Here is a 26,183-nt window from a genome sequence, read left to right on the forward strand (position 1 = left end):
TATTGAGACTGAATTATCAAGCCCTCATACAATATTTTCACCTTTCAGTGTGGATGAGGAAAGTACACTTATTATGGTCCAATCCGTCGAGCGCCCTTCGGTGAGAAGCTGCCTCTCAGAGACAGGTTCTTCTAGACCTGTAAGCCATTGTACTCCCATGAGCCCTTATCAATCCACTGCCGTTGGCCCAATTTACCCCTCTTACTTGATACCACCTCAAGAGGGCGAATTTTATGTCAATGCCAGATGTAAACGGCCGGTTTTGTGGGACTTCATTTATTTCTGCTGATTTATGGGTGGTTGCACTGCACCTCGCTCCTGCACTTCGCCAGTTGTACCTCAGAAGGTGAGGGGCCGAATTTAACCCCCAAGATCCTTCAGAGCCTCACTTCATAGAGTTCCTCTCTTTTCCCATCCTTTCGATTAAGACACCACCTCAAACTCCAATTCATTTCCATAGCGCAAGACCCAGAAGTGCAAAATTGCTGTTGTTAGCGTGCTGCTTTCGCCGGATTGACACAAATTGCAACCCTATTACAACCTCTTGAGTCTGATTGCGCCGCATCACGTTCGGGAATTCTCGGTCATGGAATCGTCAGACGAACCAAAAGTACAGTTTCTAGACGAACAAGTGTTAACGAGTGATGTCACGACTTCTGGAGCATCTTCAGCAAGAAGTGAATTCGAGGCAGTCACCGCCACGACCTCTATGACCTCGATCATGACCAACACCGACAGAGCCAGCACTTATGATCAGAGTACTGAAGCAGTTTCAAAGTTAGTGGACGCAAAGGACGTTGCAGACGAGATCTCAGAGAGAGAGTCTAGAGTGCAAGCCTCTGAAAATGTGGACGATGTCGATGTTGATGATCTGAGCGAACCAGAGGCGGAGAGGCTAGCGGCCAGTTACGCACGTATGGTAAATAAAGGCAAACCTTTGGGTGAGCGAGTCAAAAAGGCACCGAAACAAGTCCTCCAAATCATGCAATATACTAGATTGATGGAGGATCGGATGCAAGCCCTTGAGAGTGAGGTTCGGGAATTGAAGAACATCAAAGATGAGGACGGGAACAAGACAAACGATTCAGATGAGTCAATAGCAGCGGATAGGAAGTTGTTGCCTCCCCGTTTGATTCCTGCGACTCGTCGAGCAGCATGGTCAGAATATGCAGCAGCGCCACACACACATGCAATCGAAGTTCTTTACGGTGAGCCTGACGATACACTGGCGCATCAAAGTGCTGCAGATATTTGGAAAAAGCGCAAACTCTCAAACCAACCGACTATTCAGAAGGTTGTCACTCCCTTGGTGAAAAACGCCCTACTCGGGTCAAGATACAGTCCAGACTTCTCAGAATGCACATCAGTGAACTGACAGGTTTTCGTATTCTCAAGGCGTACAGAGAGGTAGTAGCACCTTTCAAACCATTTGTCCTTTGTGAGGATAAGATTCGGGCACATACGCAGACATTGATAGAACGTCTCGAGAAGCTTGAAGCTGAGGCAGATACACAAGACTACCCGGTCACCAAGACCAATTTGACATCGAAAATGTCAGGGGTGGATATACCATTAATGGCAGAAAATCCGAGTGTGAGAGTGGAAGAGGAGGCGAAGCGTTCTATTGGCAATTCGATTACAGACGAAGCGACCTCCCAGCCAGAAGACGGTGTCAAGTCAGCCACTGAAACATTTAAACAGCCATCCTGTATGATTCCAGTTGTTGACGGCTTTGACACAAGAGTTCTCTCGGGAGAAGAGGACCTGAATCCTCAGGACATCGCATGTCTGATGTACGCTTGTAATCTATCGCGCAAGCAAGCATCATCAAAGCTCTCGGAGGGCGAACATGACATATTCAGAGCTGCGCTTACTGAGGCTGCGAAGGAGGAAGAAAAAGAACTATGGGAGAAAAATGCCGCATTGTTCGAAGCGCGACTTCTCGTTCAAGAATGGAATGCCGTTATCAGCCTCTTGGACAATGAACTAGCCTCAGTCATTAAGGTGCGCAAAGAGTTGAAGAGCGGGGATAGAGAAGAAGTTGGCTTCGATGATCTGGCCTACATGTTTGAGCCGGGTCAATACGTGGTGACCTCTGAGGATCAGTCAAGAATGCTGCGGGTCTTCTCTGTGACTGGCGGCCGAAGATTGTTGAACGACAAACTGAAGTCGGATTCGGAGGGAAACAGAGATGATCTATTAACTGCAGAAAAGGCAATCACAAACTTCAGGAGTCTATTTCAGGCCGAGAAATACAGTCCCTTGGCCGTGGACTGCTATCAGTTTGACTTCAACGGTACATTTTTCGGGCCGGTCCAGACCACCTTCTACATCAAGAAATTTGATGACATTCAGAACGTAAGGTCCCAACCAGTCTTCCCCACCAACTTCCTTATAAAAGAAGATGGCCTGAAGTCAACACTAGCAACCAGGGGAAAGAAGTTCTTGGAGCTGTGCTCTCTTGATCATGTAGTGCATAGAGAATACGACGGTCTTAGTCTGGATGATCCACCTGAGCAAATAGATAGCCAAGTTATCGTGGATTTCGACATGGCTTCACGTGTGGCAGAACCACAACAGCCAAAGGGTAGCGCATGGATACCAAGACTTGGACTTGACAGCCCGACGAAAACCGATGAAAGGGAGATGGATCCAAAGAACGAGAATTGTGTCTTTAGGGATTGTATCTTTTGCTACGCTCCCGTACTGAATGATCAGTCAGACGACCAGAAGCGTAGCAAGGACTTTGTTCTGGGCACTTCGCTACTCAAGGGTCCAGCGATCAAAGCCAAAGATTTTTGCCCAGAAGATATGATGCTATTGTCGCATAGGATTTTTGGCTTCGTACTCAGGAGTCGCAAGTGGGGTAAGAATTTCGACTTCCAACGTTTATGGCGGTCTGATTGCTAATACATATAGCTCGGCTCCACATTGATCATATCTCCCCTGTTAGACGCGATGAGAAAAACTTTGAGAGGTTGGTTCTTCCAAAAGGCTATAGATCGCTTGTACGAGCCTTAGTCGAAACCCATTTCAAGAAACCCGATATGAATGCCGCGGAAGATGCCCGTTATAATGTCGACTTAGTCCGAGGGAAAGGCAAAGGCCTTATCATTCTTCTCCATGGAGCTCCTGGCGTTGGAAAAACCTCAACTGCAGAGTGTGTAGCCGAGCATACTGGGAGGCCTCTGTTTCCCATAACTTGTGGAGACATTGGCGAGACCGCAAATGAGGTTGAGAGAAACCTTGATCTCTGTTTCCAAATGGCGCATCGCTGGGGGTGTGTTCTTCTTCTCGATGAGGCCGACGTTTTTCTTGCCAAACGAAGCAAGACCGATCTCCGCAGGAATGCCCTTGTGTCAGGTAGGCTCGACTCCCAGTCCCGATGAGTGCTCCATTATTGACAAATATAGTTTTCCTTCGGGTACTCGAGTACTATGCTGGTATTTTGTTCTTGACCACCAATCGAGTCGGCACATTTGACGAGGCTTTCAAGTCCAGGATTCATATGAGCCTCTGGTATCCTAGACTTAGCGAAAAATCCACCAAAAAGGTGTGGCAAATGAATTTAGACAGGACGGTTGAGAAAAAGGAAGAACTGGGCTTGAAAGTTGACGAGAGAAAGATTTTGAGTTTTGCTGATGATCATTGGAAAACGTCCAATGAAGAAGATTCGGGATTCTGGAATGGTCGACAGATCCGCAACGGTATGGTCCCCTATTCTCAAGCACAAACTTATGCTGATTCAAAGACAACAGCTTTTCAAACCGCGATTGCGCTCGCACAGTGGCAGTTGAAAGAATTCAAAGGCGAAAGTAAAGAAGTTGTGCTCAATGACAAACATTTCATTAAAGTTTCCAAAGCCTCGCGCGACTTCGACAAATACTTGAATAGGACACTCGGTGGTTCAACGGAAGCAGACAGGGCTTTGGACGTTGGAGAGCGTGCCGATAATTGGGATGATGATGATTCGGAGGAGAGGGAAAAAAAAGAGATTCGAAAGAAAAAGGCAAGGAGGGAGAGGGAAAGACCGACAGGGATCAACGTGGCAGACTTTAGTGGATCGAAGAAGGGAAAGAAGGGTAAGAAAACGAGGAAAGAGGAAAGTAGCAGTGGCTCAGAAAGCGACGAGTCTAACCCTCGTAAATATAAGGGAAGAACGGAAGAGAGCGAAAGCGAATCCGACGACTAGAGACTTACGTTTCTATCTTTTCGCTTATTAGCTAGGGGGTTTGTTATTTTGAATATTGTCTAGAGCTATTACTTATGTTTGCTAAATTATACTGAATCAAATAATAGACTTTGACTTAAATCAATTTACAATAGCTTATAAGTAGTGTAAGTAGGTTCGGTAAGCTCTTAATATACTACTATTAACTTCATTGACACCCTACCCCTAGAAAATACATTTAGGCTATATATAGAATTCTTGAAACGACAAAAAGTCTGCTTTAGAGACTTCATCATGGACCTTCTACGCTAATCGTTTGTTGATTGGAATAGGTTATAAAATTTTGGGGATTATTCAATAATTGTATGGTACGACAAAATTGAAGCACAACAAGAGCGAGGATATCCAAGAAGCACAAGTGTGACATGCTTCCTGGGAGCTCTTCTCAAAGGGAAATCCTGTACAAATAGAGATCCGCACTCAAAAGACTCGGATGTCGACTGCATCTCAAGCCTCTGAGGGGGTCCTAGTTACACAAGAGCCTGCTGGATTTAATTTCTTCGTTTCTTGTGTCACAAAAGTCCAGCACGCACCACCCGCACCTCTTCAAAGCCGTATCGTACAACGACTCAAGCCTTCTCAAACACTCACGCCTCCAAAGACTCTTGGATCACTTGTCAAAAGATATCAACAGCCTCACCTTTCGTGTCAGACTGATGAAAACTGGCTTACGCGCACCTCTCCTGTCGGAAAAAAGCCACTGGAATCATACCATGCACCCTCACCCTCGGTTGTCGACGATCTCACCAAAGAATCAGTTATCCACCATGAATATCTCACACTCTTCCAGCCTCTTTTGGTGCCTACCTGCAAGTTTAGAAGTCAAGACTCCAAAAGTCACGAAAGACCGGAACAAGAAGGTCAAAAGCCTCTCACAAATGAAGGACTCCAGTGCCAATGGATGGCATACCGCCTTGCCGCCCAGCGATTTAACCAAAAGATTCAAAACGCCTCACTTGCGAATCCCACGGCCTTTGCTTTTACAGTCAAGGTCTTTAGCGAACCAGATCCTCCCATTATACCTTCGTATGAATAGAACTCAGACTTCCACGATATGGACCTCACGTAAGCTTTTGAGAAGGATAAAATCTAGCTCTCCGGGTTGCCTAGTCTTTTCCACTCCTGTTAATATCAACTACTCGAATTGTTAGTCGAATATATTCCTTCCAAGGTCAAAAAAGATGCCTTTTCTCTCAACACTTCTACCAAATCAGAATTCTTATCGACCGGGAACGATCATCTCTATTCGGGGCAAAAAAGAAGACTGAATCAGATTTAAAACACCCGTTTGACATACCAAAGAACGTTTTCAATCACTCTTCAGATATGAATCCATAAGTCATTCTCATATTTCATCGCCCGTCAGCACATCACATCGCAGCATCACACCTGTCTTCCCTCACAACGACGAACATAGATTATTTCAGAACCCCGGACGATTCATAAATCCATCGTTCCTTCACAAGACGATCTCGATGCTAGTCCTTCGGGCTGTCAAACGTAGGGTTATTGAGGAATAGCGACCTCATTCGTCACTCGTGAATGGGGTGCCCTAACCGTCAATATTGACCTGTTCATGGATAGGGTTGTGTTGTAGGTTGTCCTTATATGAACACAATGTGTTGATAGTTAGGGTAGAAGAGATGAAAGGGAATGAAATTAACGCGCCAAGATATTCCAGTATAATTTCTCGACAGTGATCGTTGTACAGTTCAATGCTCAAGACCATGGGTCTAGCGAAACAATCTCCCTACTGCTTTGTCGCATTGTCCATATATTAAATCATCTTGATCATCTTGCTTTAAACTTGCTTAAACCATTCATCCCCCAACAACTCCCCCGCCGTCGGTCTATCCCTCGGATCCAGCCTCATAATCCTAAGTATAAACACTTTATCCTCCTTCGCTATCTCACTCTCAGCCGCACTTGCAAAAGGCCTCATTTTCTCCGGCGGCACGCTTCGCATAACATACATAATAATACGAATAGCCTCATCATCCGCAATATCCTGATACGACAGCGGAAAAGGACCGAAGAATTGATGGTGGCGCATGAGGATCTTCAGGTCGTAAGCTTCGTGGTCAGCGGGGACGTCGGGTCTGAATATGAACCAGGAGTCGCCGTATATTAAAGTTATGAGCTGGTGGGTTTGAGCTAGCGTATACAAAGAGGATAGAAGGGATCAGCATACCAAGGTCCTTAGTGACCAGATGTCAGTAGGTGTACCCCAGCTTATTTGAAGTTGCGCTTCGGGACTCCTCCATACGGGTGCGCCGATGACATCGCAATCGTTTGCGAACGGCGAGGAAATATGAACGGTATTACCGCAATCCGCCAATTCAACGTCTGTAAATCGCGAAGCGCCTTTGCCGTAGTTTACTAATACGTTGTCGATCTTGATGTCTGAGAAGACATACGTTAGTAAAATTTCTTAGGCATATTCCACAGAGATAAAACGTCATACCGGTATGCACAAACCCATCCTCATGTAACACATTCAAAGCTTCCAACACCCTCTTCGCTACCTGCTTAATCTCAAGCGTGGTAAGCCTTTTAGCAGCAGACGCTCGCATTAGATCGTCATCCAAATACTTTAGCACTATAGCAGGAGGAACACTCTGATCTTGAATCTCATCAATAAGAGGACGAAGCGCAGAAGTCCTGCTTTGAAAGCGTTGAAGAATGTCACGTTTATTTTGAAGTCGAAAATGCCTCACGCTTTTGATGATGACGGGCTGTTCATTCTGGCTACTTCTAAGATGATAGTTAGTGTAGTTCAGTGATACTTTAGGGATGGGTAAATACGTTGCGAGCCAAATGCACTCGTGAAGTGGTTTGGTGATCGTGTAGGTGTTCGCTTTTCCTTTGATGAGTTGACCAAGACGGAAGCGAGAGGCCATTTGTATAGCAGTGCCGTCATAGCTAAGGTCAATGTTGTTCTGAGTGTTTCGAGTGGGCCGGCCCGTTTACTTTTGCTTTGATGTAGATTTGTTCTTACGCTCAACAATGCTGACGCGAGAGACCGAGAAAGAGTTTGCATCACTTATTTGAGCCAGTTAATTGTCCTACTGGACATGAACCCGCTCGAAGCCACTTTCATTTCCACACAAGTCTTTCGAGAAGTATCCCACGTATCACAGTCGTAGAGAGCTGTAAGACCACGCTCAGTGTTTGAATGCACATACATTAAATATATACGATATATACCCCACCCTTAAAACTCCAGCAAATGCAATGCTCCAACACCCAATGTACCCATATCTTTCAAAAAGTGCCTCGAACTCACATTCTATCTACCCACACATAAATCTCACCAAGAATCCGGACCAAAATGACTCCCATTCGCCACAACCTTATAAGGACAAGCATTCCAATCGCACCCCTTCTTATAAATCTCCGTGCCCCACCATTTAAACCCGTCCATGAAGCCGGGGTAGACAAACCCGAAGAACACCACGACCAAACCAAATGCAAGTCCAGAATCCAGCGCCGCGCTCAGAGTCATGGTGTATTTCGCCCACCACGGCTCCGCGCGCCTCCGGATAACATAATTAAAGAGGAAACACACGAGGGCCCAGACGGAGAAATTAAGGCCTGTAGCAGGTGGGATCCAGGAGAGACTGCCGAAGAGGACGGGGAGGTTGATTTTACGGAGGATGTGGAGGCGTTTATGGCCTTTTTTGTTGCGTGCAACGAGCCAGAGGAGGATAGGGGCGATGGCGCCAAAAGGAAAGGCGTAGACGAGGATATGGTAGGTGGCGTTGGTGCCGAAGAATTCTTTGGGGCCGACGACACCCCAGAGGATGCTGCCGTTGAAGTGGACGCGGGCGAGAGGGCAGACAAAGCCGTTGATAGCTTGGGGGGTACAGATATTGGGGACGTTGGCAAACATCCAGTTTAGGACGCCGATCTGGGTGATTGAGGAGACGATTGTGGCAACCATTTGAACGCTGAAGAGGATGCGAGGTGGGATCTTCATGTAGTGTCCTAATTTTAGGTCGGCAGAGAATTTGATTCCTTGTGCGGATGAGATGTAGCCGTATGTCACGAACACCATATTTGCGACAGGTCGACCAGGGAACACGGCGCCGCAGATAAGCTGGCAGATCAGGTAGATGCTGCTGTGCTGATTGGTGATGGCCATGACAATACCAATTGGGATGAAAAGGACAGCACAAATCCCGAGAGCGAGGAGGAGGCCATACCAGGGAAGATAGACGGGATAGCTAAACATGATTAGAACAAGCAATTCCAAACAAAGGTAAGACTTACTATTCGACAACAAACATGCCAACCCCAGTCATACTAACAAAAGTGACCAGGTACCACCACAATGGCGCGTCTTTGTATCTCCTCATCAAGCGATTATGCACGTCTTCCTGGCTCATCAAATTATCCATGCCAGAATCGGATCGTGATCTTCTCCTCTGTCGATTGGATGCTTGGGCTCCTCCATTTGAACTGATTGGCTGGTATGTCGATTTTGATTCTCCCTCCACTTCCTTCATAGAAGTTTTCCACTGTCTCCAGATATCTTTGCCATTCCAGCAGGCGGTATGTGTGAGCAATGACGCGAGTCCCGCAAATTGCAGTCCATAGCTTAGAACATAGGTAATTGGTAGATATACCCGACTGTAATTGTGATATGCTTCCTTGTCAAAAACGAAATCTTTGGTCAAAATCTTGCTGACATCGTAGATATTTCCGGTGTTATCGAATACAGAAGAGGATAAAATGGGCATATACGAGGAATAGAAAACGTTGTAGTAATATGCGATGGGCGCCACAATCCACATGACAATAACCAGACCTCCAACCACGTTCATTGCAGCCCAGAAAGGTGTGAGGAGTGGTGAGCCGATATATGCGATCTGCGCCCAGTCGAAAGTCACGGGGAAGAGCCCGAGACCTGATGCTACACCAAAAAGATTTGCAACCACAACGCTCTTTGGCCAGATCCATGTGATGACGCTGAAATAGCTCAGTGCTGGAAAAAGAAGTCCAGGGAGGAAGTAGAAGGCGAAAGCGGAAAGCCAGACAATAAAGAAGAATCTCCATCTAGTAATCTTCCAGCCATTCGCAATTTTATTCTCCTCCTTGTGTAATGTAGTGAACATGGCCGCTGACATGAGTGTTCCCGGCCAAATCATTCCTCCTGGTCTGACCAAAAATCTTCGACATAATCCCGCAAATGTATATCCTAGGATCTGAGTAGAGAGAATCAGCAGAAGCTGGTATGTGATACTGACTTCTTGGTTGTAAAATTTCGTCTGCTCTACAATGACGTCTGTTGCAAATGCAAATCCGAAAGAAATGTTGCTGCTGATATAGACACAGCTATGCTCCTTCTCGTTCCATCTCCCTTGTGATAGCCACAACCGGAACTTTCGCGTGGTTCCTGGCCCGGCAGAATTATTGTTTATATTATCTTGTGTATCGTTCTCTGAAATCTCATCGTCTGACGCGCGTGTACTTCGTAAGCCGTCTATAAATTCTTCTTGTGGATCATCTCGTCGTTTAAGTATTCGGTCCCAAAGCAGACCTAAAGGATGTACTAGCAAAAGTGCGATAACTGGTGTAATGGAAACGCTCGGGTATCGAAGAGAAAAGAAAAGGTTGGTGGAGGATCCGAGGATAGCGAAGAGTATGGACAGAATCCACATGCGGGGGGTATTTATGGACAGAGTTGTGTTGTCTACGGCGGATACGGAAGCTCGTACTTGGGCGTAGGGAGAATTATCGGGAGGGTCCTCCTCGTCGAACAGAGGTTCGTCCGTCACGGCTTCCTCGGAGCCACTGCCAGAGTACGACTCCTCGCTGTCATTGAACGGACTGCCATCTTGGATTGGGTCTTTCGTCGTGGGTATTGGTATCCCTCCCGAGCTGTATCTGCTTCCCAGCCCTATGTCCTCCACCGGATCAATCGGGGTGTCCTCCGTCTTTGCAGAACTCTTCCTGCTCGTCCGTGACGCTCTTCGTCGAGATCTCCTGCGCGATACATCCGAGTCTGATGTGCCTTGGTTGCTAGACAAAGTCCCTGTGCTGAGCGCATTTCTCAACCCCGAGCTCTTCTTCCGCCGTTTGTCCCGCCTCCGTATCTCTTCATATTCATCCTCATCGCTATTCTCCGTCGAGACTCCTATCGGGGCCGCTCCATATGACCCTGTGCCAAACCCGGGTGAGGAGCGCAACAGAAGAGGTGCCTTCGACATCAGCCCCCACAATGATTTCAGCGGGGTTATAAACGACGTCTGCTCGTTCTGCCATGCGGCATGGTGTTGGAACTCGTCTTGAAGCTGGCTTGGAGATGTAGGACCGTGAAGGTCTGCTGCTCGATTGAAGCTGTCTGGTCGGTGGGAGGTCGAGAGAGAGGTGGGGGTTGAGGTCGTCTCGTGTCGTGGGTTTGAGTCAGTTCTTTGCGGCGGTGAACGTGGGGGACGATGTGGTGTCGAGGAGTCGAACGATCGCAATGGAATGGCCGACTGCGCTTCTATACCAATTCGGGTCGCATCAACGGGGCGGAGACGTCGGGCGCCATCTGCGGATATGCGTGGTTGACTGGCAGAGGATTCTGTTTGGAGCATATCCAGTGGATGGTGCGATGGTGACTCGATGAATCAGGCGCAAGCGCAGGGCAAGCTCTGGGCTGGTGGTGGGCTGGCGGCCCCGCTTGGTGTATTTTATTCCTGCTTTGAACGGAATCTGTAGGGGTGACAGATGGCTAGTGTACGGTGCTAGCAGAATAGTGTGCAGAAAAAGAAAATCTTGTCTTCTATCTGATCTAATTTAACAGCCGCGATAAGTCGTATTTGGGTTGCAGGTGTCTAGAACACAAGGAACACCAAGGAAATCCATTGAAACGCGACAACCCATTTAGCGTGCTGGGGGCGTACTTGTGTTTATACCAAGCTTCAACGAGCTATTTCAAAAGATACTCAAATCCTTTGGATTAAGCTAGATATTGGTATCAATATTCTTCGTTTTTCTCTCCCTTCATAGCCGCGGTTCTTCATCTCCCCACTCCTGCATCCAAAGCCAATGCAATGCACCTCTGCATCACGCTTTTCCTGGTCTTTTGTCAATCACCCGCATTATAGTGGGGTAGATCCGTCTTATCTGATCGCGAGATTACGAGAGATCTTCGTTCTGTTGCGCAGCTTCTTCTCCTCGCTCTTTGAACCGTGCCGGTAAGTCCGAAATCCTGTTATGTGCTGATTCTATCACGATATTGACCTCCTTTGGATCTTCAATTCACCGTATTGATGTTGATTAACAAAGGTTGCTTTTATTATCTATAAATCATTTGTAAATTACTGCACACAAATCCCCTTGTTATAAACATATGCCGGCTGTCTGAGAAGAACACTTCGCTAGTGCCTTTGCTAGCTGCTAATCATACCACCCTAGAGTCACGAGAAACTCCAAGAATTTACTCTCCCAATTTGCAATCGAAGTAATCGAAGTTGCTTTCCAGCATATATATCCTCACTCGCCATCACTTCCCTGAAGCTTTGTAGGCCATTTGAAATCCATCATGCTGTTGTAAGTCATTGACGCCACCTCCCTACGTTCCAAGTGACAGCCATCCTTTTAGTACTGATTTCGGCTCCTTCTAATGTCTATTGACTTGTATCCGTAGTCTCAGGCGGTGGAGTAGACAACGGCCGAATTGCAGTTAGCTGCCCTGCCAAACTTGGATCACCCAGTCCCCGTACTGCATCCCAGTAATCTGGTGGTGTATCGCTGTAAGCAGGCGGTGGTACCTCGACCGATATATAAGCAGGCAACGGGCCAGCAACAATTCTCCTAGGTGCGGGCGGTATACTCGTTCTGAGTCCTTGATGTATAAAGATAGCGAGTGCATCCATGACATATGAGTCCGCGGTCACAAAGGCTACCTCTGTATTCTCGTTTCTAGCCAAAGACCAGATTTTCTCGGTACGACCCTCTTGTATGTACTGCTGATCTTCTTTTATGGCCGGATAGGACACCAGATCTGCGTATTTCCAGACTTCGTGGAGCATCACCACGGCAAAATTATTGACCTCATAATTTTCCATAACGTTGTACTCAAAATCCGCACGGCCGTGGAAGTTTGCAACGGTAAGCAGGGAGAAGAAGTCCGGACACCGAATTGTCGTGTGCGAGTTCTTTGGGAAACTTATACCCTCGCGTTTGTTACTAGTCATCCCTGAGACCTGTCCCGGAGCACATTTCGATTGCTCGTCTTCGCAATACCAGTAGATTACCTCGTGTTTATCTACTTTAGCGGAAAACAGGTCCCCAAGCCGCTCTAAGTTCTTACGGATAAACCTACTCCGCCACCTCGACATTCTGTCAGCGGTTGAGTTCCATTCTGTGCCCAGATAAAACTTATGCGCCTGATAATACGGGTACCCAGTTTTGTTTGCTGTTTGGGCCTTTGCAAGCCATCCTGCCTGCTCCCATGCCTGTTTCAGGATGATTCGCTTTAAGTCGGTGCAGCTAGGGTTCACAAAAATATGCGGCATACGGTCCGATATTGGTACGAAGCCTCTTCGATTGTAATCCCTCTGATCAGCGACTGCGAGAACGAACCATGTCGCCATTAATGATAGCAAGATACGCATGCCGTTGAGATATGGTGACACGGCTAGGATATGCTACTCATAGAGAGTAGGAGTAGCAGAAGTAGTAAATATCAGGATAGCTACTTTGAAGTAATGAACAGTAAAATGAGATACTAAACCTTTAAAGAGCATATTTATTGTTAACAAATAAACACCATCTCTAGTTTCGCCGAAATTCAGGATATGTTGCTCATTCAGGCTTGAAGTAAACCCATTTCATATTATAAATGAAGTACTACCTATAAGAGACATAAATTCTGCAAACCCCGAGCCTAAAATCGACAACCAACATTCACCACTATGATCCAATTGACGCACAGATGCAAGTATTTTCCACGATACATCAAGATGGATACCTGCCTATGAATTCTTGCCATGGGAAAAGATTCACTTGTATCATTCACTCGTCTCTTCTTCCATACACCTGATATCTGAGCTCGATGGTGTCCAAACCTCTTGATTATAGTCTTGATTAGGATATGATTCGATGGAATGAATAATGAGTCAGGGCTATAATTATTGGTCGTAAATTATACAAGCGATGAGATAAAATATGAGCTATCTACATATACCGGCTTTGACCCCAATTCTTAATATGGTTTGGAAAGTATCGGTACCTTTATAAGAATTGTAGTTACAACAACGGTATCGCCAAGTTTCTAACAGTTACTTATAAGGAGTCAACTATTTTATGAGATGATTGATAATTAAGACATTTTGACTATCTTTATTCATTGAGGAGCCTGAGGTCCAGGTGCCTGAGACCTAGGTACAGCTGGAATTGCACTGCTAAATAGTTGTTGGAGATACACAGCGAGAGCATCCATAGTATACGAATCAGCAGTTACATATGCTGATTTCGTACCTTCATGACTTGCCAGGTCCCAAATCTGATCCGCACGATCCTCCTGAATAAAAAGCTTTTCTGGGTGTGTACGCGGGTGGCAGACTAGATGCTCATACTTCCATATCTCGTGGAGCATGATAGTCCCACGGTTTATGTCGAAATTGTCTATAATCGTATGATTGGACTCGCTTTCGAAGTAAAAGTCAGTTTGATCTTTGAGTGTCCCGATGTTGAAAAATTCCGAACACCATATCGTTGTATGCGCGTTATGGTAAGCGCTGGTCCGACTCTCGAAGGCATTGCTAGTTACACCAGAAATCTGACCAGGGCGGCATTTTGTATCAGAGTCCTCACAGTACCAATAAATAAATTCATCAGTAGAGACGGGGCCCTCAAACAGCATTTTGAGGCGGTTGAAGTTAGCGAAAATAGCCGTTGACCTAGTTCTTGCCAGCCGCTCGTGAGAAGTAGCCAATGCGTTCCACTCGTCACCGAGATAGATTTGATGCACAGCACCGTAGTCGTAACCTTCGAGAAATCCCGTTTGTGCTTTTGCGAGTAGTTGCGCCTCGTCCCAGGCTTGCTGCAATAAGATCTTCTGCGCTTCGCTGCAAGTGTGGTCGATGAAGATGCGAGGAAGAAATAGAGAGAATGGTAAGAATCCCTTCGAGTTAGGTATAAAAGAGTATGAAGGTGGTGGTGAGGGCTGTGGGGGTTGTGGAGAACTGTTGACGAGAAAAAACTCGAGCCAAATTGCTATTATTGGGATTGAGATATGCATGCTACTCGGAATGAATGATATCGCCGGTATATGTACCAATATTTATTAGTGAGTAACATGTTGAAGAATAGCAGAACTTTTCTTTTTATCAAGCACGTTGTACTATGCAGCCTTAGCGAGAAAGTTAGCAATTATTTTGCTTTATTCGGACTATCCCCTCTTGAGAATATATGAATATAATATATTTAACCTATTTAAAACAAACTCGCATTGCTTAAGTAGCTAACATCAAAACTTACGTACCCAAAATATTCACTGAACAATTGCAGTTGTCAGGCATGGAAGAAAGTTACTTTCGTCGACTTAGCTTTCAAACCGATGTGATATGGGAGACGGTATACGCCTCCACCCGAAAATAATTTCACTCCAATTTCGCTACATTCAGAAGACAATAGCTATACATAGGTCTTAGTGTGAAATATCCTGGGTATCATGGGTTACGCTCGCACCGGGACGCAATGAAGTCACAGAAACCAAATTCTACTTCATAATTTATATCATGAAAATCAACTGAGCATTATTTCAGCAGTTGGATCCAGGTTGACCGACCAAAAGACCCCAGATCTGAATGCCATTGCGTAGACAACACTCACAGTCGAACCCGAAAGTTGGTCGCTGGAACCTAGCTTGTTTTAATGCAAAATCAAGTTTCGGTCACAAGAAAATCATACATCTTGTTTGAATCCTGAAAAGTTTGCAAGATTGACACTCCGCCAATTCCGCACCATATCACGATTTTTGAAGAAACTCTTGACCCCGAATATCTTTTCACATCACAATTGTATTTTCACGCTAGTCGAAATTTGGAATTAACGATTCAAGAATACGCTCAACAACCATTTATCCGCTTGAGTTTATGCCAAAACCAATGGACATCCTGTGCTTGCTCACTACCACACGTGAGATCCGAGATAGTCATCCCCAATCACGTTCGGATCAATCAATATACTTTCAGAATCAATCTCGGTGTTATCCTGGCCCCTGTCACTCTGGTTATCCTGAAACCTCTCATTAATTTGCTCCTCTGCTTCCCCTGCGTTTTCTGGTACGTGCTCTGCCTCATCCTTATCCCATCCAAACACATCACCAGTATTGATACTATCACGGCCACTATCGTGCTCGTTATTTTGACTGCTCTGGTGAAAATATGCATCCGTTGCTCCTATTTGATCCGGTGCCTTGTCGTTTTCACCCAAGCGACATCCATTCACATAATCATTATCCATGTCATGCTGGCCGCTGTCGTATTCGATATCTTGGGGTAAATATTCTTTGACTTCTTGCGTCATTTCTGGTGCGCTGCCATTTGCAACGGCAACCCCAACTACCTTTTCCTCCTGGCCTTCTTTCTCTTTTCCATTTGTTTCATTTTCATTACATCGTCTTTCCTGATTTGTGAGAGAATCTATGAGTGGAATTAGGATACGCGCAGACCAATGCCATCTGTCATTGTGGTCTGCGTGTTCGCATCTGTGTTGTGAGGTATAAGCGAAAGGAAGTTTCCTAATTCCAAATTCATCGACGCGGCCCTGTTCCCATCCACGTCTTTGGTCGAATTCCCTCTCCTTCTCCTCATTCCATGATCTCTCCTGCGCTCTGAGTGTTTCAAGGCTCGCACTCTCCTGACTGCTAACTTTAACTCGTCTACGAAATACGTTTCGGCTGCCGTATGCGCTCATGTACTTCTTTTGCCATTCCCGTGGCTCGGAAACAAACTCATCTAAGCTACAGTATCCAGCACTATAACCGGGTCTGATGGACTCAAGTTCCCGTTCCGTCAATATGTGCTGCCTATCCAATACGGGAACTTGCTCCTGTAATGTAGATGTAGAGTGCAAAGACTGTATATCAGTAGAGGCTTTCGGCCCCGAAAATTCAGATGATCCAGAATGTTGACTCGGAAATGCAGCTGATGGTGAGTTTTGTTGACTGGGAAGGGTTCCTGGGGTTGCAGACACTGATCCAGGGGACCGCGTGGAGAGTATTTGTGAAGCGGGATTTTTGCCCGGCCTAGCCACGGGTTGTTGAATGGGGATATTAGACGGATAGCCTGGTGATGGCGTACCCAACGCTGAGAGTGGCGTTAGTGCCTGCGTCAGCCCACTAGATTGGGATCTTGAAAACCCCGGTGACGAGGAACCACCCGTGACAGTAGCCACCTTCTGACTTGTCTCGTTAAAATCACTGAAAGTTCTTTTTGCCGACTCAAAAATTGGTCGGGAAATGGGTTGGTTGAGGCTGGGTAGTCTTTGTGCAGTACTTGAGAAACTCGTCGGCGACAGCGACCCACTAGAGCCTTGGGATCCTATGCTGTGGTTCATTCCACTATGAATCTTCGTTTGGTTGAAACCCATCATCGTAGAAACGGGCTCTTGGTAACTTTGCAATCCTCTTGTTGAATATTGTTGTTGATTCAAAGCAGTGCCCCTCGGGTGTGGAGATTGGGAGGACTCCATCCCTCTCTCATTCCACCCTCCATATATTTGACTGTGTGGTATTCCTTGGTTTCCATGGTGTGTTGTAATAAGACTGCTTTGATAGGTTTGCGGCAGCTGTCCGTATCCTGGCTGGAGCTCAACAGATAATCCGTTCTGGCCCATTGATTGAGGGACTTGGGAGAGGCCATTTGCCGTCGTCCTGTTATATCCAGATAGTTGAAAGTTTTCCCCGTTCGAAAATTTTGGGTTCACTGTCTCGTAGTGACTAAACGGATGCTGCTCCTCGACCTGTGACTGCTGCACAAAGAATGGTTGAATGTTGCCATTCCCCACTATCATGGAACCACTTCCCGGATGTGGAGGCCTTTGATCGGTGGTTGCTGGATTTTGAAATGCCGGCGTATGAAGATTGTTTTTTGTCTCAATGGTCTCTTCTCTAGACTCAGCCATTATGTTTTGCCACATCAACTCTGTCTAATCCCAATCAGCCTGCGTAACGAATGCGAATTATTTACATACTTCTGGGTCGATCTTGTACATCGGGTGAGTGGGATTGTTCAAAAGTTCTATGGGGTCATTCTCTGGCGCGACCATGTTGATAGGGCCTTCAAGCGCTATTGATATAGAGATAAACAGTCGTAGGCTCGTAGCGATATGTTATGTAACCGTATCGATTTTAGTAAAAGCTGCGTGCGCAAGGAGTATAAAAAGTACAAAAAGAATGAATTGAATTTCTCTCTCTTGATGCAGTTGATTTGGCAAGTCCTTGGAGTTATTCCCTACGCATCGCTCTTTCCATGTTGAGAGGTTGGAATTCCCCGGTGCTAGCCCGAGTTATGTCACAATCTCAACGAAAGCCTCCCAACAATGGAACTGGGATGGAAACATGGCATGAATAACTCCACTAAGTATTTGATAGAAACAATCTTCAGCTGCAGCTTCTAGAACTCGTGCACGTTCAGCTTAGACTGAAGAAAGTGCGCATACATCTTCTAAAAACCTATCTCATTGACTTCCTTTGATTGCCCACTCCACACCTCTCCTAGCTCCCTCCTCCAATGTGACTTTTGGTTCCCAATCCAATCGCTCTCTCGCCTTCGAAACATCAAAAGTGCGATCCATACTGCAATTCTGCATCTGACTCTTGTTGAACTTTTGTGGTCTTCGTTTCCCAGCACTCAGCATCCACGCAACCCACTCAGCTATTCCAGCCATAAAAAACATCAACCACATCGGAATGGTTATGATCTTTTCTGGTGGAGTACGATCGCCTGCAAGCCTCCAAACCAGTCTTGCGAAACTCCAAAACTCCATTGGTTCCCCATTCGTGATCCAAAATGCTTCCCCAGCGACGGTCTTGTCACCACCTTGCAATTTCTCGGTATGCTCTTTCATCAATGCTTTTGCACAACATACAGTTGCATCGGCAACATTGCCAGCATATACGAAATCAAACTTGTTCTTCCCGTCTCCGAATTGGAACCGTGCCATGCCTTGCTTCATTCCCCCTATCAAACTGGGGATCACTTGTGCATCATGCTCGCCGATGATTCCAGAAGGCCTCAAAACAGCAGTAAGCAATTTGAAGGGTTGATTCGCAGCGAGAACCATGGAGTCTGCGGTAGCCTTCGCTGCTGAATACGGATCATGATTCGTTTCTGGGTTGATTAACTTGGCGTCAGATTCGGGTAGCAACGAAAATGGCATTCCAGAGGCGATTGAGGCACTAGATATGTAGATGTAACTATTGATGGCTGGTATCTCAGCGGCCAAATTTAGAGATAATGCGGCGCCTTCAATGGTAGTAGACGTGGACGCTTGAGCACCCGCATGAGCAAGCGGAGAAGCAGAGTTGACAATAATTGTTGGAAGTAATTTGAGTAGAAGACTTTCGAGTTCCATCCTCTTCGAGATATCTACCGCGTAATAATCTGCTTCATCGCGGAGATTATGCGTAGGTGAACGACTCGCAACGGAAACTTTCCACGTCGGGTTGTGTGCCAGAAAGGCTTGGACAATGTGGCATCCAAGGAATCCACAACCACCAATCACAAGAACATGAGGTGTTGTCGGTGCCTCTTCGCCTGCCATATCTGCTATTGACAATGATCTGGAATCAAGATTAGTTGACGAGCAGTAACAGAGGATAAAGGTTGTCTGGTTGTCTGGTTGTCTCGGATGAGGCCCACACCGTGTTGGTGGCTGTCAACCTAGGGAGTTTGTGGTGAATTTAGCGAGCTGCATTCAACCACACCTAGCACATCAGGCACAGTAAGTGCATTCACGACTGTGCATACGCCATTTTGGAAATCAGATCACAGGTTGTTGTGATTTACGACGTGACTTGCATAGCGGCAAAGCAGATCCCGCCCCCTGGAATTGAATTGTTCTATTTGGGAAGACCGGGGGGTTCTCGTTTGCATGTGCTTGAAGAAATTCATGGTTGGCTATGAGCAATAAAACATCAAGGCTAAACTTTCCAAGTGAGTGCAATATTATATAAGAAAGCTCATCACCTTTTAAGTCCTAGCATTTATAACTCGTCGTGTGTTGGAAATTTTAAAAGTACACTTCTCATCGTCACATCATCTTTCCACTTACTCGGTTCTAACAAAAGAACCTCACGAAAATTCATTTATACAAAACGTAAAACGAACAATGATTGCCTATGCTTGGGCTCCCTTTGACAATGTTTTCTTCGGCTGTGGTATTCTTTTTGGTGGCATCGCCGTCTTTTTGCTTCTTCTTACAGCGTGGTTCAATAGCATTCTACCTTCTTTCCCCGAACCTCCCGTATGTATGTCATTACTCTATCACATAGAAGTTCCAGCCGCTGAAAACTTCAGAGCGGCCTAGATGTCCCGACGAGCTTCTCACCCATATCTCGATGGGTTTGGGGTAAGAAATGGCTTTTGCAAGGGAGAAATCTACTCATCAAAGCTCATGTGAGTGACTTGAACACCGGGTCCGGCCCGCAGGTACACTTTGACTGATTATATTCATAGGCACCGAGACAATCCTATATGCTTCCTACACCCAAGAACTATTGCGTCTTCATCTCCAACGAACAAAACATCAAAGAATTCGCTTCCAACCCTGATTTCTCGCTTAACCAAGCATACGACGATGTAGGTCCCCAGCTGCTCTCAAAACACACTCAGTCACTGACATTATGAAAGCTCTTTTCATACAAACACAATAAATTATATCATGATCAGCAAGAGTCTGCTTTGATCAATCAGCAGTATTATTTTCGCGTCTTGCGAGAAGGATTGACAACGAAGCTAGCAGGATTATACCCCTACATGTACGAGACTCTCGTGAAGGAGATGGACGGTCACATTTCGCGCAAGAGTGAAGTAAACGGTGAGTTAGATAGTCGAAGTTGAATCGGACTGCGCTAACACTTTTGTAACTAATTAGGCTGGAAATCCATCCACTACTACCCATTTCTGGAATACGTAACAGTCTCCATGATTGGCCCGATTTTCTGGGGTCAACCACTCTGTGAGACCCCTCAAACGAAAATGAATACAACTGACTAATCCATTTACCTCTTAGGGGACGTCCCTGAATTTCAAGATGCGGCTCGCAGATTCCCAGCTCAATACTTTAAATTTGGCGAGATTGTACAACACGTACCTAAAATTACCATTCCGTATGTTCCACAACGTGCACGACTCAGCTCTATCTGACTCATCTTCCCAGACTTGTGAAGTATGCTGTCACGGGGGGAAACAAATATCGCAACGTCTTGATCAAGCATCTGCTGCCAATTATTAGAAAGCAACTTAGCGAAGAAGCAAAGCAAGAAAAGACTGGCGATGAATCACCTGTAAGATTTGTGCAATCTCAACATATTTGGGTATGCTGATTTTGAAGTTCTGCGACATCATGCAAGATGCTATCCGAATGGTACGAGGGAAGGCTTACTGGACGCCTGAAAGAGTGATTTTACTTCTGGAAAGTCTTTGGCGAGCTGGCGGACACTCCGTCCCAATGGTAAGCGATGTTTCTCTTTAAACGTAGCAGAAAACAACTAATTTGGAGGCTTGGTAGACAATAGCACATATTGTAAATTCATTGTGCGAGCATCCAGAATATTTTGAGCCACTACGCGAAGAGCTCCAACAGCACCAAGATATGGATTTCAAGACACTTGAAAGTCTGCCACTTGCTAATAGCTTCATGAAAGAAGTAATTCGGACCCGGCCGTTAGATAGCGGTAAGCTGATTTGGGAATTTATTATTATCTTACACTGACAAGGATTTCAAAGCTTCCACGCGACGGAAAGCGATGAAAACACATACCTTTCAAAACGGACCTCACGTCCCCGCTGGAAACATCGTATGTATACCTTCGCTTAGCATCATGAACGATGCTTCTATCTACCCCAATCCTCAAGTGTTTGACGGGTTCCGCTTCGTCACGGCCAACGATGCAGGAATGGTCAACGAAAGCCCGGATATGAAAGGCATGAGTAAAGTCACAGATGTTAATCTGAAGTTTCCATTTTGGGGCTATGGAAAAGAAGCTTGTCCTGGGCGATTCTTTGCCTCAATTGAAATGAAAATTGTCATGGCTATCCTCGTCAGCAGGTACGATTTTAAGCTAGCGAAGCCGGAGACACCCACAAGTTGGTCGTGGCGGACGATAGCGGTCCCCCGACGGGACAGTGTCCTCTTGATTCGTGAAAGATCTGGGGAGTAGTGCGCTTGATGCCACTTTGACAATTTCATTTGTACTACTATGAAAGATGGGGGGACTGGAGAATCCGATTCGTTGATGTTGTTAGTCAAACGTAGTTACTCAAGCTGTTCTTCTTTTCATTTTACTTCGGAATTCTTATGAATCTATCAATTTTCATCAGATAAAGCCATATACTTGACATCAATTCTCTCGGAATTCTCACCACAATTTGTTTCCTAATCTAAACTTGAATATGACCATTCTCGGACTTTGTAACTGTTACACCAACACCAATAGACCAATCTAATAGCACTTTTCATTGGATGACGAAAATTCAGATTTAGTAAGCTCTGCCCCTGCCGCTTCGGTTTGTAACAAGATCCTCTGCCAAGCAGCAGAGATCTTACTCGTAACTCCCAGGCCACTGACTTGCTATCTGGAACCTCCAAATCCCCTCATTAGCACATTTTGAATGGTAAGGCACAATCGAGACCCAAAATTTGTTATCTTTCAATCGATAAGGACGACCTTGTCATTCGACTGCAGCATACCCTATGCATCACAGCACCGCCTTGCTTCAAACTCCTCAATTCGCCTTGCCAAGCGAATTTCATCTTCTTGCTATTAAGTACTCCGTAATAACCTTAATTCCCACTTACTTTGGACAGGGTTTGAGAGTTCAGACGATCGTTTTAGGGATTAATACGCAAATTCTCGGTAAACGCTGATGACTTCGGGATCGCGTTGTGACTTTGAGGGCGAGGTTCGAAGTCGCACACGTAGTACCAAAGAGGTATTTTCCCTGATTTCTACGCCACAAAGCTAGATCCGCAGTAGGTGGTGACACGAAACACGATTTATGTGCGATCGTGTATGTGTGCGCCCCCACGATGTTGTGCCGAGACGCAGGATTATCAACAACACGGGTCGTAAATAATCGTGGCCTTTTCCCACATTCTTTGATCGATATCGCATCACCACAGCGCCAGTCGTGAGATATCTGTGCCACTTGGGGACGTTTGGTCTCACGCACTCCTTCTCACAATGCAACTGTTGTCCATTGCAGGTGACGTGCAAGAATTGATTCGTCAACAAAATTGAAAGGACTGTGGTGCTAAGTACAGATTTGATTATTGGTAAGATACTGGTTTTATGGATACACACATCGCTGACAGTCTCGGCTCAGCAAGTTATGACAAGGGGCAAACTCAAGGTCATCTCTGCTTAATTGGTCTACTGAATTCGAGAAGCAAAATTCATGCTTCGGGATGACTTTCGAATACGTTCTCCATACACAATCAGAAAGGCAGGAAACGGTATCAGCAAAATAGCAATCAAAGCGAGCAAAGAATTACCCCAACCAAGCCCCAAAGCAGCATACATTGGCGGACCGGCAAGCGGTAAAAAAGCACCTGATATTGAACGGAGAACTGTGTTTGCAGCCACGGCGGAAGCCGAGTATAAAGGAAAGGCATCTACTAGATAAGCTTGTGTAGGTATCTGTGACTTTGTTAGCAGACTCTCAACACTTGGAGACACTCACAATTCTCAAAAATGAGCAAAAGTTGAGTTCAAACGTACGAATGTTGCCATCATGCCAGTTCCAACAATAGCTGTCCCAATGATAGGCGCGATCCATGCATCTGTTTTCTCGGCTGTCCAACCATATATTATGAGGCCAATGGGAATGAGAATAGCGCCGTAGACCATGATTGGGAGGCGGTATTCAGGTTTCATTTCACAATTTTCGCTTTTTTTGGCCCTCGATTTCAGGGTCTGATCGGATAGAGCACCGAAGATTCCAGCACCAAGAAGCATCCCGACCGCCAGCCCTAAGAAAGATAGACCTGCAATACTGGTACCAAAATGAAAACGAGCCTCGAAGACGAATGTGATTGTTGTGTATAGCAAATACAACTGGCCGAAGACGAAAGCTACGAAGATGGATAACAACAACACGATCGGCGAGAACATCAGCATCTGAAATGGTCGAATGATAGCTCGGTAAAGAACCAAGCGTGAGGAATGAGTAAACTCAATTTTGAAGCGAGCATTGGAGTTCGCATTCTTTCGTAAATGCGATGCTTTCTTTTTCAGAATGGTTGGCGAATAGCTCTCGGGGACAAAGAAGTAATAAGCTATTGCTACAGCTGCAGACTGGTTCGTTTTTTCTGTGAGCATAAGTCCAAGTGCGGATTCAGATATCGTAAATTACATACCGCAATCGTGAGTATCCAAAAGATCCATCGCCAACCTATTGCACCTGATATAAACCCGCCTGATCATTGTCAGATCTTTTCTGAAACGTTGAAAATGGCATAGATGGTACCGACCTGCCACAGGACCAATTACGGGACCAAGTAGAGGGCCCAACGACCAAACCGCCATAGCCGTCCCTCGTTCTTCTGCAACGAAAAGGTCGGTAATGGTGCCTCCTCCGATAGTCAAGACGGCGGATCCCATTGCGCCAGCGAGAAAGCGAAAGACAATCAGCATAGACATATTTACACTCAGAGCGCACGCCGCCGTACAAATGATGAATAGAAAATTTGTGGTATGATAAACTGGAGCACGTCCATATACTTCAGAGAGTGGCGCGAGAATCAGTGGACCTATTGCATTGCCTAGAACATAGACTGACACAACGAAAGTGCCAAGAGTTGAGCTTTGAGATTTAAACTCCTTCATTACCAATGGAACACTAGGTGCAAACATGGTAGAGGCTAAGGTCCTATTTGCTTTATGAGTGAAAAAGTTTGGTCATTGCAGAGGAACAAAGCCTACGAAAGAAATGTCATAAGCGCAAGCACAACTATCGTCGTCCATTTCTTGCCAGCATTCCAGTTCTGTGCTTTGGCTGGGTCATTCGGGCCTTCAAAGTCCACGTTCTCAGTATCCATTTCCTTCATATCGTAGGACTGACTGCTTGAGAAGGCAAATACTATCGAGATAGCCGTAAATGAGGGCAGAACTTTGGAATGAGTTCTTGACGTTTGCTGAGATACTGACAGTCGTAATACCTGTGGAAGTGATAGGTAGTATATGCGGTAAGCCGTAAGCGAGACGCAGTTGGTGTTGGGTGTACATTATCGGAAAAGCATAACAGAAAATTTATTGGTGGGGAGTACAGGGATTGGTTTGCTGCATGAGACTTTCCCAAGTCTTACCTTGGATCGCGTCTATCCGAAGTACGAAATATACATAAAGGTACATTCAATTTTTGGGAAAGTAAATGAGTATGAGATGAAAGCAAAACAGCACCTACCAATGACCAATCATGCCATAAGAATAACCGCAAACGGAAAGGATGCAATCATTTTGTGTGCATGGTAGAAGATGAATGTGATGCTCTCAAGCCAAGGTGGGCTACTTCGACCCTGGGCTTCCCTCGCCATTCATGTCATTTCGAGTCTCGCTCCCACAACCCGCAGTAGGCAAAACGCAGCTCACTCCAAATCAATGTTTTCGTGTTATCCCACACTCTTTAGAAGTTGCATTGGTATATCGCCACCAAACAACATCGAAAATTTGCGCCACAGGCCCACAACCGAAAACCTTTGCGGCGCGGAATACAATCTTGCTATCGTCAACTACAGTATACCACATCGGATGACTGAAAGATATCTCGCCATACACTTAGAATGACATAGTTGTTAACAGGGTTGAATTGACGACATGTCAACCCACTTAGTGATTTTCGAGCTCGGCTGCACCCCTGGTATTTGATGCATGTCGGAACAGCACACACGGGATGAACTTAGTGATCTTGAGGCGTAGAGTTTCGTAGGTAGAGTAGTGCTATGAGAACATCCCGCGTGAGACAGCGTCGTATTATCTCCTCGTCAACAATTCTTACTTTAGAATATGTGGGATCATGGTGATGTATTATTGTGGCAAAACGTTGTCGAAAAAGTAAATAACCATCTCTAAGCCATACTGTTTCAGAAAAACCCCGTTTCTGGTTCCTGATCTACCCGGGCGGATTTTGCTACTGGATACTATTCAAGCCACCATTTCTGCTCTTTGCGCATTGCCTGGGAAGGATTTTAGTATAGCCAATCGCTCGAGCATTTGATGATCTGGTGTGTGTGAAATTGACAACGTGCTGATCGGCTTTGGCTTACATATCACACCATCAACGGGATATTGCGTTTACATTGCAGAAGTCTGCGGCGTACTTTTGATTCACAAACAAGAATGGTGAATGAAGGATGGCGAAATTCTTGGACCACAAAGATCCTGGAAGTGTGACAGATGCTCTCTGGCGTGCATGCGTGTATGTGTGTCAAGTCAAGTCAAGACGATAATTAGTTGACGATCGCTCCCGTCCATCTAGCAAACCATCCCATAGTTTAACATGAGCCTCCAGTTTAGCCCTCCCAGCTCGGGTTGTCAAGTCTGCAAAGATTTCCAAACTTTTTACAAATATATTTCTTTATCTTGAGTGAAAAATAAGCCACTTTGCAGTATTGTGCCACATATGAACATTAGACGAGGCATTAATATTCCTGGCGGCACGAGCAAGATCATGCTACGGGAACGGAAGGTCTGAAGTGTGATGTTCATGACATTTCTGCGTTTATGAGG

The 26,183-nt window shown here is 45.7% G+C and overlaps 10 protein-coding genes across 10 annotated transcripts; 3 read left to right on the forward strand and 7 right to left on the reverse strand.

Moving 5' to 3' along the window:
* Window positions 1-586: 586 nt before the first annotated feature.
* Window positions 587-4,192, forward strand: GLAREA_07957 (P-loop containing nucleoside triphosphate hydrolase; the record flags this gene model as incomplete). Its single annotated transcript, XM_008090004.1, has 4 exons — window positions 587-1,309; window positions 1,396-2,866; window positions 2,920-3,363; window positions 3,414-4,192. The coding sequence occupies 4 exons, from the start codon at window positions 587-589 to the stop codon at window positions 4,190-4,192; spliced, it is 3,417 nt and encodes a 1,138-aa protein (XP_008088195.1).
* Window positions 4,193-4,664: 472 nt separating this feature from the next.
* GLAREA_07958 (uncharacterized protein) lies at window positions 4,665-5,267 on the forward strand (the record flags this gene model as incomplete). Its single annotated transcript, XM_008090005.1, has 1 exon — window positions 4,665-5,267. One exon carries the CDS (start codon window positions 4,665-4,667, stop codon window positions 5,265-5,267), a length of 603 nt encoding a protein of 200 aa, XP_008088196.1.
* A 765-nt stretch (window positions 5,268-6,032) lies between these two features.
* GLAREA_07959 (Protein kinase-like (PK-like)) lies at window positions 6,033-7,131 on the reverse strand (the record flags this gene model as incomplete). The annotated part of the gene is made up of 4 exons (XM_008090006.1): window positions 6,033-6,371; window positions 6,423-6,634; window positions 6,696-6,985; window positions 7,037-7,131. The coding sequence occupies 4 exons, from the start codon at window positions 7,129-7,131 to the stop codon at window positions 6,033-6,035; spliced, it is 936 nt and encodes a 311-aa protein (XP_008088197.1).
* A 410-nt stretch (window positions 7,132-7,541) lies between these two features.
* On the reverse strand, window positions 7,542-10,815 carry GLAREA_07960 (uncharacterized protein; the record flags this gene model as incomplete). Its single annotated transcript, XM_008090007.1, has 2 exons — window positions 7,542-8,457; window positions 8,504-10,815. The coding sequence occupies 2 exons, from the start codon at window positions 10,813-10,815 to the stop codon at window positions 7,542-7,544; spliced, it is 3,228 nt and encodes a 1,075-aa protein (XP_008088198.1).
* A 1,035-nt stretch (window positions 10,816-11,850) lies between these two features.
* On the reverse strand, window positions 11,851-12,819 carry GLAREA_07961 (uncharacterized protein; the record flags this gene model as incomplete). The annotated part of the gene is made up of 1 exon (XM_008090008.1): window positions 11,851-12,819. One exon carries the CDS (start codon window positions 12,817-12,819, stop codon window positions 11,851-11,853), a length of 969 nt encoding a protein of 322 aa, XP_008088199.1.
* A 752-nt stretch (window positions 12,820-13,571) lies between these two features.
* On the reverse strand, window positions 13,572-14,468 carry GLAREA_07962 (uncharacterized protein; the record flags this gene model as incomplete). The annotated part of the gene is made up of 1 exon (XM_008090009.1): window positions 13,572-14,468. One exon carries the CDS (start codon window positions 14,466-14,468, stop codon window positions 13,572-13,574), a length of 897 nt encoding a protein of 298 aa, XP_008088200.1.
* An 890-nt stretch (window positions 14,469-15,358) lies between these two features.
* GLAREA_07963 (uncharacterized protein) lies at window positions 15,359-17,500 on the reverse strand (the record flags this gene model as incomplete). The annotated part of the gene is made up of 2 exons (XM_008090010.1): window positions 15,359-17,380; window positions 17,426-17,500. The coding sequence occupies 2 exons, from the start codon at window positions 17,498-17,500 to the stop codon at window positions 15,359-15,361; spliced, it is 2,097 nt and encodes a 698-aa protein (XP_008088201.1).
* Window positions 17,501-17,911: 411 nt separating this feature from the next.
* On the reverse strand, window positions 17,912-18,997 carry GLAREA_07964 (NAD(P)-binding Rossmann-fold containing protein; the record flags this gene model as incomplete). Its single annotated transcript, XM_008090011.1, has 1 exon — window positions 17,912-18,997. One exon carries the CDS (start codon window positions 18,995-18,997, stop codon window positions 17,912-17,914), a length of 1,086 nt encoding a protein of 361 aa, XP_008088202.1.
* Window positions 18,998-19,564: 567 nt separating this feature from the next.
* GLAREA_07965 (Cytochrome P450) lies at window positions 19,565-21,617 on the forward strand (the record flags this gene model as incomplete). The annotated part of the gene is made up of 10 exons (XM_008090012.1): window positions 19,565-19,699; window positions 19,753-19,851; window positions 19,912-20,034; window positions 20,086-20,272; window positions 20,330-20,413; window positions 20,468-20,564; window positions 20,615-20,741; window positions 20,789-20,908; window positions 20,966-21,131; window positions 21,184-21,617. The coding sequence occupies 10 exons, from the start codon at window positions 19,565-19,567 to the stop codon at window positions 21,615-21,617; spliced, it is 1,572 nt and encodes a 523-aa protein (XP_008088203.1).
* A 1,212-nt stretch (window positions 21,618-22,829) lies between these two features.
* GLAREA_07966 (MFS general substrate transporter) lies at window positions 22,830-24,505 on the reverse strand (the record flags this gene model as incomplete). The annotated part of the gene is made up of 5 exons (XM_008090013.1): window positions 22,830-23,096; window positions 23,178-23,767; window positions 23,816-23,874; window positions 23,926-24,327; window positions 24,381-24,505. The coding sequence occupies 5 exons, from the start codon at window positions 24,503-24,505 to the stop codon at window positions 22,830-22,832; spliced, it is 1,443 nt and encodes a 480-aa protein (XP_008088204.1).
* Between the last annotated feature and the right edge of the window lie 1,678 nt (window positions 24,506-26,183).

The sequence above is a fragment of the Glarea lozoyensis genome, assembly GCF_000409485.1.
Source record: "Glarea lozoyensis ATCC 20868 chromosome Unknown GLAREA9, whole genome shotgun sequence".
NCBI lineage: Eukaryota > Fungi > Ascomycota > Leotiomycetes > Helotiales > Helotiaceae > Glarea > Glarea lozoyensis.